This window comes from Balaenoptera acutorostrata, chromosome 3, assembly GCF_949987535.1.
Source record: "Balaenoptera acutorostrata chromosome 3, mBalAcu1.1, whole genome shotgun sequence".
Classification (NCBI taxonomy): domain Eukaryota; kingdom Metazoa; phylum Chordata; class Mammalia; order Artiodactyla; family Balaenopteridae; genus Balaenoptera; species Balaenoptera acutorostrata.
This window is the reverse complement of record NC_080066.1, coordinates 88170785-88184269: the sequence shown is the minus strand read 5'-3', so window position 1 is coordinate 88184269 and position 13485 is coordinate 88170785. Positions and strand designations below refer to the sequence as shown.

Here is a 13485-nt window from a genome sequence, read left to right as displayed (position 1 = left end):
AACTTCACTTGATTTCGAGAAAACTAGAAAGGTTTCAAAAACGAATGGGAATGACACCAAAATTTTTTTTTTTTTTTTTAATTTTACAGAACAGGAACCATTCTCTTCAAAAGTCTTAATGTATCCCTTTGAGGACCAAAAGGTCCCCTAACAATCATTTCAGCATTTGTTACTTGAGAAGCTACATAGATATGACAAACCCCTGCTAATCAAAGAAGGAATCTGAGGACAAATTACTTTCTATACATACTTGCAATGAACGCTTAAATTCACCTAATCTTATATTCTTACCACATACTTTATTGTAACAGTTCACAAGTTCTCACAAAATAAATTTCATGAGCATTACAGAAAGAGATCTTTTCACTATCAAGTCTGAAATGAGCTGGAGTCTGGAGTTCAGTCACAAAATTATTCTACAAAGGAAAGTTCAACACTGACCAAAACTACAGAAAGCACGAAGAGTAAGCAATTATAATTTGAAATCTGTGTTTACACTATGTGCTTCTCCCCGAGATGACTGCATTTTCTCCTTGGCACTCCCAAAGCAGTTCAGGATCACAAACTCTTACTTGGATTAAAACATTATGCTAATTTGTAGGCTCAGAAAATGTATTGCAAACTAAACACAAGTCTCTTTGGGAATTGGAGGTAAACCATATAAGGATACAACAACTTTTTAGGATGGAATGCTATCAGCATATTTAAATAATGTTCACTGATCCTAACAGAATAGAAAGAAGGGAAATAATGAGGACCTCAAAATGTACGTTCTGGAGAGAAATCCAAGGCAATGGGTCAAAAGCCCTGGATTTTTGTTTCGTGCTGACTAATTCACTCTGAGCCCCTGACCAAGTACGTCAACCTCTCTAAGCTTCTTATTTAAAATGAGGTTATTGGAAACAAGCTATCTAGCTCAACTGACCTCATACATGACAGCACCCAACAGCAGTTATCTTACCTTTGATTATCAAAAGCTGGTGATTCAGATATCTAATTTGACGTTCGCTTTCATTTAACTTTTCAACTAAATTGTCTAGTTGTCTCTCCTTTGCTTTGTTAAGAACCTGTAGCTGAATCATCTGCATATTTTCTACAGAGTCTGCTTTGGAATTAAAGACAACTTATTAGATAAAAGCATATCAAAATATAAATTTGTGGTCATTTAGGACAACGTTTAGGACAATGTTTTTCAAACTGCAAATACAACTCATCAGAGTATCATGAAATCAATTCAGCAGACTGTGACTAGCATTTTTAATAAAAAATGTTACCAAACCAAAACTTGGGTCTGCTCACCCACACACAGTAAAGCCAATCTACTGACACCAGGTTCTGGTGAAGGAAAGTGAAGCGTTTATTGTAAGGTGCCGTACAAGAAGTCCGGGACAGCTGATGCTCAGAAAGCCCAAACTCCTTGTACGGCACCTTACAATAATGCTGCACTTGCCCTCACCACAACCCGGTGTCAGTAGACTGGCTTTACTACACTTGGGCGAGCAGACCCAAGTTTTGGTTCGGTAACAAGATTATACAGAATATATCAGAGTGTATCAGGTAGTAGAAATAAGTATTATTATGTGAAACTTCTGTTTCATTTACATAATATTTATACAGATGAATATTATAGACCACATCACAATGTAAAAATTGTACTTCTTACTATGGTCACTTCCAGAAAAGTTTGAAAAGTCACTAGTTTGGTGTATAACTCTGAATCGCTACCATTTTGGCTAATGAAAAATAAGTATAGGGAATTCTCTGGTGGTCCAGTGGTTATGATCCCGTGCCTTCATCTCCGAGGGCGTGGGTTCAATCCCTGGTTGGGGAACTAAGATCCCGCAAGCTGCGCAGCATGGCCAGAAAAAAAAAAAAAAAAATGAAAAAGAAAAGGAAGTATATATCAATTGTAAAGGAATAGAGTTCCATGCTCTCATAAAATTGAAAAAATAAAAGTACATCAACTTCTATAAAACCATTTTCAAAGAAAATTTCTAGACATCCTTCTTAAACTATTTTATTTCAAGCAGGAATGAACGCATATTTATACTGGCACAGAACTGCTAAATTAATAAATTAAAGAATAGATTAATAAAGAATTTTGAGGTCTTCTTTCAGAAACAAAGTCATTTTAAGGACCACTTAAAAATCATTGGGGGAAAAAAAGAAAAGCGTGATTCGTAGGAGAAGGATAATCCTTCAACTACACAATGACAAATATTTTTCATTTCCTACAAGAACAATGCTTCTAAATGCTAACAAATAAAACAGTCTTCTGTTTAAAAAAAGCCATGGTTAAACCCCAAAAAACTGAAGACTGAAAACTCTATTACAAGTCAAACTCCTCTTGGGCCTTAGAACAGGGCTAGTCCAGGAATAAACACAGTCTACAAGCCACTCCTCTCCTCAAACTCATTTTTTTAAACTACTGTTACTAAGAAGCTATAATCACTAAATTAGGCACTACCATTAAGTTATTTAATTAACTTCCAAATGTCAAATTTAGGCAAATGTGTAACTGACTTAAACAAAAAATAAATCAGCGTGATAAAATGCAGACTGTTAAGGAAGTGATGAAAGGTTATATATGCAAAACAACCAAGAGCTATAAATGTAACTGAACACAGCAGAACTGAAAGAGTAACGCCAAGATGTCAGGCCACTGTTGGGATACTTATTTACTCAACCCCAAAACAGTTATGCCATACACACTATCCACTTCCACAAAAATTCAGGAAAAAAAGAGGCTACCCCTCCACATTTGCTGATGACTCCCTGGGGGAAAGGGCATTGTGGCCACCTCCCCGGTAACTATCTTGTAGCCTGAGCATGAGATGGAAGCAGCACCATGAAGTTAGGGCCACTAAGTCCAGTTTTCTCGTTGGCACAGTGCCAGAAACCCAGAATATCCAATATGACTTTCCCCCGGCTTCTTAAATGTAAAACAAACAAAGAAAAAACTTGCTGTCATACTCTAGAATCACAGTGGCTCTTCAACATGTACAATAACTGGAAATCATTTCACATGCCAGAGAGTATGATAACAAAAGTTGGACATATGAAAACACTGATTCAGGTTCGTCAGGTACAAGTTTGGTTTTGAATGTTTAGATCGCCTCAAAATTCTCTAGTAGCACTTTTCTCATTCATAGTGATACATACACTATGTGAAAGAAATTATTTTGGCAAGTGTCACATGACTAAACCTGAGATGTAAGTCTAGTTTTAATTTTGAGTATAAAGTAATTTATACCAGAGTTGCCTATTACAGTAAAACTCTAAAAACCAAAAGAAAAAATTAAGATAGTGGTTGACTTACTACATTACATTTCTATCTAACGAAAAATCTAAGATTGAAAGGAAAACTACATTTCGCTTTCCAAATTAGATTTCAGTTAAAAAAATATATGAAGTTAATGAAGTCTTAACCAACTAGAATGACTAAAATATACAGCTGAGAAAATTTATTTTAATTTTTCATTAAGGAAAATTTCAAATATCTAAGAAGGTAGAGAGAAGAATACAATGAATCCCATGAACCTGTCTCCTAGATTCAACGATTGTGAATTCATGGCTAGTCTTGCTTTATCTATATCCCCACCCAAACTTACCCCCAACAACATGATATTTGAAGTCAGTTCTAGACTTCATTATCAGTTTATTCATAAATACTTCAGAATATATCTCTTAAAATAGGACTCTTTAAAAAAAATTCCATTATCATACTTAAAAAAAATAACAATTCTTGAACATGCTCAAAGTGCTCAAAGTTCTCCAATCGTGTGATTAAGAAATAAATATAAACTTGATACCTACTTTCATTAGCTCCTAAAAATTGCTGTTGCAGGCCTTCAAATGTGTCACTTCCTGCAATGTCCTGGGCTGGGGAGCCATTATTCTGGGCGGAAGACTGATAAGGTTTATACGTCACTTTATATGATTCCAAAGCTTGACAACTGGGACCTTGTGACATACCAAATTGCTATTACAAGATGATAAATGAAACTGACAATTAGGATTTGGTCTTTGCTTCAAAAATTATCTGAATTAGACAAGTTAGTTTTGCTATAGAACTTAATTGTGGTACAATTACAAATTTTATACATACACCTTTGCTTAAAAATAGCACTTATTGTTATTTAACACTGTTCGTTGAAAGCCTGCAATTGTACTTTTGAGCATATAATGGGGCCAATTCCATAAATAACACTCAAGAATTCCAGTAAGATTGTATATAAATATTTAAGAATGATTTAGATGATGCCAACGTCGTGGAAATGCACATATGCAATAACAAGAACGTGATACAATGCTTCGTATGTAATAAATACTCAATAACTTTTGTGGAATGAATAACATTTTATAGAGATGGAAGTAAGAGAAAATGACCACCTTAAAAGGACGAAAAAATTATCCTGTCATCAGGTGACACAGAATATCTATTGGCAAAATGAGGCATTCACTGTCATTGAGAAAGTCTAAGAAGCAGCTAACTGTATCCTAAGGCCTTGCTTCAGCAAACTCTCCCAGGGAGGAAAAAAAAGTGTTTCTTTCCTCAACATTTATCCTGTCTACTGCTATATCATCACAAAACAGATATCAGCTTTGAAGTATTTGCCCCAAAATCTGTGATAAGGGGGATGAGCTAGACAATCAAGGTAACTGACTGGTGTCATCTAGGTGATTAACCGCTTTCAAACTATATCAGGATACCTGAGCGTAGCTTCTCACTGGAGCATAGTAAATGGCAGAAGCCAGAAGCAGCAATAAATGGAGATGGCTATTCTTTGACAGACTTAACTTTTAACGTTTAATTGTTTCCACAAAGTCTCTATTTTAAAATTCTCATTTAAGATGATTTAATTAGACTGTAAACAGAAAACAGCATGACTAATTCAGCATGAGCCTGAATAAATGCACTCTCAGCAATATTTGTACTTAAATCTTACTGTTGCACTTACGAATATTTCTTAATCACACACACTCAGCAAATGCGTGTACACACATACACAAATTCTTGAAAGTCAGGTTCTTACAATACCTGAAAATGATTCCTTTGAGGATCAGAAAATGTGATTACATTGGTTGGCTGGCTGTTAAATTCCTGCTTCTGACCGCTGGTATATGGCCGAAAGTTTTCAGGAAGGTGATATAAATCGGTCTGCTCATATTTACTCGGAGGGCTATAACCACTACCGCCTTCATCTCCACCTCCTTCAGGATGATACCCAGGATGCTGGTCTTCAGTTCTACTTTGATCCTCTTCCCAGCCATTGCCGCTCTTCTCTCCAATATACACATCCCGAATCTCATTATAGTCCTATTAGATAACAAGAGTGAAAGAAAAGCACTAAGATCTGTTCCCACCCTCATCCAAGTCATTATCACACCAGATACTTACATTTACACTTGGAGATTTAGGCAGCACTTGACGCTCATTCCAGTTCATCACCAATTGCTCAGAATGATGTGGTCTTGAGAAAAATCAATACTTTAGATGAGAGCCTATCATTTATTTGGACAGAGACATCACAAAGAACCCCAAGATTTTAACGTGTTTTCCCTCCAAACTTCATCTAAAAGTTTAAGAATTAGTCTACAATCTTACAATCATATCCATTATTATTGCCTGCAAGAGAATCTAAAGAAAAAGACATAGAATTGTGATATACAAGCGAAAGGGATTTTGGGTCCTTACCCTTCCTCTCTGCCATCCTCACTGCAGTCCGAATAGTGGAGTTCGGGGGAGGACAGGTCATCATCCAGCATATCGTGAGGAAGGTCTGTGAGTAACTGCTGCAACTGAGACAGGAAGGTCAGCGTCGATATCACATTGGCTTAAACACAAGATGCCAAACCAAAGCTGCCTGGGAACGAGTGATTTTGACTGTAGAAGTCAAAGAAGTTCCTAATTTCTCTATGTAATCAATGTCTTAAATTCCACAGGAATTATGTTCATCATTTCACTTGGGGAAAGGGAAACACATAAACATCAGGATTTATATTAGAAGGCTTTACCTTCTTCTACAAAGGTCTTAGATTCAAGTACACATACAACAGGACTTTAAAATTTCTTTAGGCAAACACAGCAAGTCATAATAATGGTACGATCATTGTATCATGTTATGGATTCTACCAGTAATCAGACCTGGAGAACTTGACAATCAGACACCCCCCAAGGGGATCTGAGTAGCCAGATGCGCTTTGCCCAGGTGATAAGAGTAGCAGTAGCAGTAGCAGTAGCAGCAGCAGCAGGTGGCCTGGAAGCCCTTAAAAGCTCCAATAATGTGATAGAAATCTCTTGGGGAGTGACTAATTAGTAGACAGCCGTCCAGTTCCAATGATGAAAAGATATACAATGGTTGGCTCTTATAAACAGTTGAGTAAAAAGAAGGCTGTAAGATTCAGGGTTTTACAGATAAAGCACTGTCAAAAGCATAACTCTAAAACTGACGTAAAAGCACATGACTTTGCTCTCCATTTTCCTAGAAAAATTACATCTCTAGCATTCTGTCTTATAACAACTAGATAAATTCACTCAAATTTCAAGATAAACTGTGATAAAGACACAAATGAATTGTCTAATTTGTTGAACTTCAATATCTATAAATGTCTTTCTTCAAATCCCCATATAATGACTTAAAATTTGTAATAATAAGATTCAAATATTGTGTTACTGAAGAGTCAACAGACTATTTATAATGACTTCTCTTTAAAAGTTAAGCACCAGTTAGATTAGTAAGCTGACCGAGTCCCTCCACAGTGTGTAAATCAATCCCGTAAAATTATGCAATGAGTGAGTTTAAAGATATTAAATACTCTATAAAGCCCTGGAGGAAAAAAAAAATGAGATGCTTCTTAGTCAATGGAAGGTCCCCTCCCCAATTTCTCTGCCATTAGAATAAAAGAAATGAAATGTAGCTAAAAAACATATCTGGATATTACATTTATAATCAAAAAATGTTCTTAAACAAAATGCATATGGTGAAAGTTAAATAAAAATATTCTAAGAAAGGTCTGAAAGGAATGCCCCAACTGTTAACTGAGTTTTGGTGAAGTCAAATTTGGGAATGGAAGTGAGGTCCATGAGGTGGGGAAGGGGGACGCTTCCTCACCCACATAACATATTTCTAACATTCACTGGATTGTTTGTTTACAGGTATTCTCAGTCCATTTGGTTCTTTAAAGATGAAACAAGAGAAAAATACTCTAGCCCAATGAAAAGTTATCGTGATACTGATATTAACAACCAAGACCTTGACTTATTGATCACCTGCTCACAAAGGTAACTGAAAAATCATTTTGAGAATTAGCTGCATTAGAGTTGACCCAAAGATATAAAGAATAAGAAACACTAAAAACAAAACAGAACACGGCAACATATCAGTATACCACATGTGGCTAAAGAGAAAGGTAACAAAATGATTTCACAAAGACACAAAATTCACTAAGAAAAAAAAAATCTATGAGATCTTTACGGAAAAAAAAGAGTATACCCACATATAACACAGGGGAAAAAACCAAAATAAATGTTTTGTACTTACATCAAGTAAGGACTCCTGTACATAAAGAATATTTTCTTCTAAACCGTCAGTGAGGTTTAAGTACATAGACTTATAATTTAGAGGAACCTTGACAGGCACATCTAAACAGTATATTTTTCCCCCCTCACAGAGACAGAAAAAGCTACACAATAATTAAGCAGTTCTTGTAGCTTTCTCTGTGACACGACAAAATTAATCAAACTGGCATCAATGGAGGAAGGTTAATTTGAGCATAAGCAATGAGTTCATCAAAATGCTTCTGGATCCACAGGTAAACTTATCAACTAGCAAAATAATCCCTACTGTATTTAGTGTTTTATAGAGTATTTTACACCTGTACTAACATTTTTAAATCATTTCATTCACCTTCAAAAAATTTCTCCATCAAGTTCTTTGGCATAGCTGGGCCATATTCCTTGGTTTCCATAACTTTGAGGGCAGAGAGAGGCCATTCAGGAACAAAATCCCAGCCCCCCCACCCAGGCTTCCATTCCTGGAATCAAAGTGTACCCTCCTCATATACACTGTCAAATAGATTTTTCTTTGGGTCATTGAACCTTGTGCCATGAAACACAAAATTACAATATCAACTTACACATGTTACAAAATAGAGAATTTTAGAAACCAAATTTTCCTCATTAAAGATCCACCAGACTACCAAATACGGATTCAAAGACAAAGATAACAATCCTTATAAATGGCAAGATTTAATTCCACTCATCACATTTGGAAGAAATACTGCTTTTTGGTTGCAAATGCAATCTTCTTGGTGGGATATTATTGAATATCAGCTGAGTTTAATAATTAAAGAGATACCTTCTCTAGAAAAAAGATAATTTGCCATTGCTAAGGCACCTATTGAAATGCATTCTAAACTATTCTATAAACTCCTCTCCCTTTGCTACTTCATGTGTTTGTTCCTGAAAAATAACGAAAAAAATGAGGGCATTTTACTCAAAGAACTTCAGCAACAAAACACTTTACAGTAATCCACATAGAACATCCAAAAAGCCTAGTTTAAGGGGAATGTAAAACGGAGAACATGTAAACCTTTTGTTGGGATTTTTCGGCTTTAATTAACTAAACAGACTGTCTTCAGAGTCTATAATCCTTGATATTCATTAAAGCAAGAGTTCTCAGATTACAAACCGTTCAATACATCTTCTCCCCAGAGAAGAGCAGCAAATGGAGTGGCCAACATTCATCTGCGTTTTGAACAGGTTACCCAACAAGTACACTGATGAAAAGATCCTGATATTTTAAAATATGAATTATTAAATAATGCTTTCATGGATACACACCAAGTAGAATCTTCACTTTAGCCTCACAGCCAAGTTAAAAACATCCTTGAAAAGGCCCAACATGGGACTGACGAAGGGCCAAAAAACTTGGTAGCTAGAGCTTTAGTCTATGAATTATACTATGCATGGAATTGTTTTTTAACCCATTCCATTAGTTAAAACAAATTTTACAGTCTTAGTGAGGAAGACTTTGTCTAGATTGCCACACATCTGAAAAAGAAACATGGCAACGTTTACTAGACAAATACCGGCTAGACTGCAGGTGACACATAATAGAACTTTAGGCCTGGAATGAACACTGGAGCTCCTCCGAGCCAAACCTCTCCTTGTAAATGTGAGCACACCAAGGCCCAGAGAAGGTCAGGGGCATGCCCATGAAAGTGAGACTTACAGTCCCACGGCCAGCACCGGAACCTGAATCTCTCCATTCCGGCTCCTACCTTCTTTCACGTGACATTCAGTCAGTCACTGGAAGACATGTTTCTACCTGTCTGTATACGAGCAAGCGTCAGTCTGCCAGAGAGAGTTCAGTGTTTTTGTCCCCACTGTGACAGCCCCTTTAAAATACCTATATATTATGGGAAACAGTTCAAAGGCACAATCTAGATAAAGTATAAGAAATTGCTAAAAGAAAACAGAATACGATAGGAACAAAAAAATACAATGTGAACACTCAACCATTTGTTTCTTTGCTTTGCTTAGGTGATGGCGAGAAAATTCCACTAAATAAGTCAAATAATATTGTATAAAATGTAAACAAATGCTAGCCTTACAACTCCCCCTAGTGGGGACAAAATATCAAAAATGTTTCCAGAAGTAACATCAAACAAGGCAGTTAAAAGTGGAAGAAAGGCTATGCAACAGAAAGCCTAACCTCTAAAATACACGATTCCAAGCTCAATTGAGCTTATTATTCTACTAGAGAAGTACTGATATAAAAACTAAGAGGGACTCAAATCAGTATTCCCAGGTGCAAGTGTCTGTCTGCCATCTGCTACTCAAACCGCTTACTTTTCTACTCAAGATCATTTTCCAGGCTTCAAATAATATCGTCACTCAATGGAGGATCATCAGCAAGTATTATCTTGATAAGCACAGATTACTAAGTACTTCTGCCCCAAACCACCAGCTCCAAAATACATACTTACATACATAATTTTACTATCTAGAGCCAAGCAATAACCCCAGAGCTACTTCTGGTGACACTGCAGAAAGTACAGGTACGTGCCAGCAAACTATGAGATCCCAGGTGATACTCAACCTTAAACTGTGGCTTTACCAGTAACTTTGAAGCTTACAGCAACTGCAATGACAACAACAACTATAGGTCTGTAATATTCAATGATGAAATTGCAAAGTATAGTAACTTTAGGTGAAAAATATTTTGCAAAATCATATTGTTACATTATGAATGAGTTAATGAAAAAACTTTTCAAGTCCTCTTCTCTGGGCCAGCTTTACAAGTAAAAGTTTGCCTAGAGTACTTTGGATGAGGTCTACTTAGTAGTTGTCCTTCTTGATACATCAGCAGTTCTCAAAGTAACGTGCTCCAAGAAGTTGTGAGGAAAATGAGTGATATGAATATTAATTACTATGATACTATATCTCCATGGTATTCTCACCCTTCCTCACCTGCACCCTAATCTGTTCTGTTTACTGTGGAGGAGATGGAGTTTCCAGTGAAACACTGGGTGAGGCTGTGGGTTATGCATTTCTTTGCTATGCCTTGGAACACAGTGGTCAAATTTTTACCAATAGACCATTTAGAACTGTAGCGATTTAGAAATGATTATAGTGCCTTACTTTTCTGCAAAATTCTTGGAGGTTTTTTGAAAATATGGGTCTATCTGTAGTGGTCTGTGGCTTGAGATTCCACTGGTCTAAATGTCCTCTGAATATTGAATCACTTTACTAAATCCTTTCCCTTTCCGAAGATTAAATGCATTCTCCATTTACTCTTCAGTGCAAACAATGGAGGGAATAGAAATGGAAAAGTCCAGATCATCACTGCAGAGCTGCTAATTAGGATGGCATGGAGGTTGGAATTTGACTATGGCTTATTCACTGACTTATGGGCAAGTGTGGACAACACCCCAGCTGATCCCAAAGCATCCAAATCGAACAGTTTGGTAAAGCATATTGTATTAGCAACTGGCCATTCACACTAGATGGTCAAAATCAGGATTATTCTGCCATTTACAGAGAGGGGATCTCACAAATCCTTAGCAGGGTAGCCTATGAGTCAGATACGGCCTGCTTGGTCAGCTCTACAGCACATCCTTGTGATGCAAGCATTCCACCTACATAAATGAATTAAATACAAAGCGATTCATTAAGTAGAGAAAGCAGTGTATATTAGCCTACTACTAACACTCTAATCCACCTGGCAATCCCAAAGCTACCAACCAGGCAGGCATGAAAAGACCATTCTTTTCTTCAACCACTTAAGGCTGTAAACTATTCTGTTATCGTAGGGTCAGGGAGACTGAGGAAGTGGAAAAGGCTTCTGGATATGAAAACGAACTTAGGTGTGATCAGCCAATTTATTATTTTAACTTGCATTGACAAAATATACATACAGCTGAATTTTTATGAATAGTTCTGAATTTTATTGCCGAAACTCTCTAACATTTGATCTCACTTCTTCCCTTGTAGCAATTTTTTTAAAAAAGGTAAAAATACTTTTTACTAACATAAAACAATTTTTATTAATATGACCCATAATCATCACATTAGAGTCAAGTTAGCTAAATAGTCTTTTCTTCCACTCTGCTAGAAACACTCATTCTTAGATACTTCACCTCTTAAGAGCACCTTTTACTCTGGAAACTCCCTACCCTACCCCAGCACATAATCTACCAAGAAGTGATCCCACTGGCTATTTTCCACAGCAGTGGGCCCCAGCCCGCATTGGCACCAGGGACCGGTTTTGTGGAAGACAATTTTTCCATAGAGCGGGTGGTGGAGGGGAGCGGTAATGTGGGTGATGGGGAGCGGCAAATGAAGCTTCACCTGCTGGCCCGCTGCTCACCTCCTGCTGTGCGGCCCGGTTCCTAACAGGCCGTGGACTGGTACCACTCCGCAGCCTGGGGATTGGGGACCCCTGTTCTATATCATCTAGAATTTACTGCCTCCTTAACTAATACCCCCTTTAAAACTTTCACCACACAACACACCTGGCAGTACGTTCTCTCTAATACCCTACCCATCTTTTCCAATGAAAAAAATCACCTGTCAGATTATTTTTTCTCCTTCTTTAAAAACTACTATAGTAACTACTTAAACTGATCCTCTTAAAAATCCCAGTAGCTAAATTCCAGAGAACTACCCAAAAGTCATCAAGGTCGTGAAAACCTCATGCTGTGAGTTCACAAAGTAACAGAAAATCCTCACCCCCCACCCTTGCCACCAACAATTGTTGGTGAAGGCCCCTGTCAAAATCCAGAAACCCTGGAAAGGGTCACAAACTCCAGTGTCCTCAGTGACTTGGCAGAGAATTTACAAGAGTGAAGCTGGCAGGTTGAAGTGCACAAGCCCATGTCGGGGTGGGAGGGGTGGGGGGGGGTGGGGGGGTGGGAGGGACTGTGGCCAGCTGGGATGGGAAAGCCACTGCCCAGCTCCAGCCCACTTGCTGCCACGTGCAGACACACGCCACATGTGGCCCAAGCTTAGGATGTTTCAAGACAGGTCAGAAATTCTGGATTACTACATGAAATTTTCTAATCTTTAAATATAGATTCAATTTTTTAAAAACACTGTGCAACCAAACAATACATGTCTATGGACAAAATCCACTCAGATGCCAGCTTTCTGTCTCTACCCTAACTCTACTGCCAGCCACGTGGGCAACTGACCCTATTCTTTACTTCTTATTAATACAAATGGTCCATGGTGACTCTTAAAAAGAATTACTTTACATATTAGAAAATGGGTCATATGATGGAAGCAAACTAAGTGTGCATCGACAGATGAATGGATAAAGATGTGATGTATGTACACAATGGAATATTCCTCAGCCATAAAAAAAGAATGAAATAATGCCATTTGCAACAACATGGATGGACCTAGAGATTATCATACTAAGTGAAGTAAGTCAGAGAGAGAAAGACAAATATCATATGATATCACTTATATGTGGAATCTAGAAAAATGATACAAAGAAACTTATTTACAAAACAGAAATACACTCACGGACATAGAAAACAAACTTATGGGAGGAGGAAACGAGGAGGAACTGAGACGGCGGAGTATAAGGACGTGCTCTCACTCCCTCTTGCGAGAACACCAGAATCACAACTAGCTGCTGGACAATCATCGACAGGAAAACACTGGAACTCACCAAAAAAGATACCCCACATCCAAAGACAAAGGAGAAGCCACAATGAGACGGTAGGAGGGGCGCAATCACAGTAAAATCAAATCCCATAACTGCTGGGTGGGTGACTCACAGACTGGCGAACACTTATACCACAGAAGTCCACCCACTGGAGTGAAGGGTCTGAGCCCCACGTCAGGCTTCCCAACCTGGGGGTCCGGAAACGGGAGGAGGAATTCCTAGAGAATCAGACTTTGAAGACTAGGGGCAATTGATTGCAGGACTTCAACAGGACTGGAGGAAACAGAGACTCCACTCTTGGAGG

The 13485-nt window shown here is 37.7% G+C and overlaps 1 protein-coding gene across 7 annotated transcripts in view; it reads right to left on the bottom strand.

Moving 5' to 3' along the window:
• The window catches only part of CEP152 (centrosomal protein 152), a 97240-nt gene that overhangs the window by 69747 nt on the left and 14008 nt on the right, over window positions 1-13485 (bottom strand). For 4 of the 7 annotated variants that reach the window (XM_057544595.1, XM_057544597.1, XM_057544598.1 and 1 more), the window contains exons 3-7: window positions 5699-5802; window positions 5402-5474; window positions 5042-5320; window positions 3817-3982; window positions 962-1105 (exon numbers count right to left, since the gene is read on the bottom strand). In XM_057544595.1, the coding sequence (XP_057400578.1) occupies window positions 962-1105; window positions 3817-3982; window positions 5042-5320; window positions 5402-5474; window positions 5699-5802 (766 nt within the window). The remainder of the gene's footprint in view (window positions 1-961; window positions 1106-3816; window positions 3983-5041; window positions 5321-5401; window positions 5475-5698; window positions 5803-13485) is intronic. The other 3 variants (XM_057544596.1, XM_057544600.1, XM_057544601.1) reach the window with 1 other exon arrangement.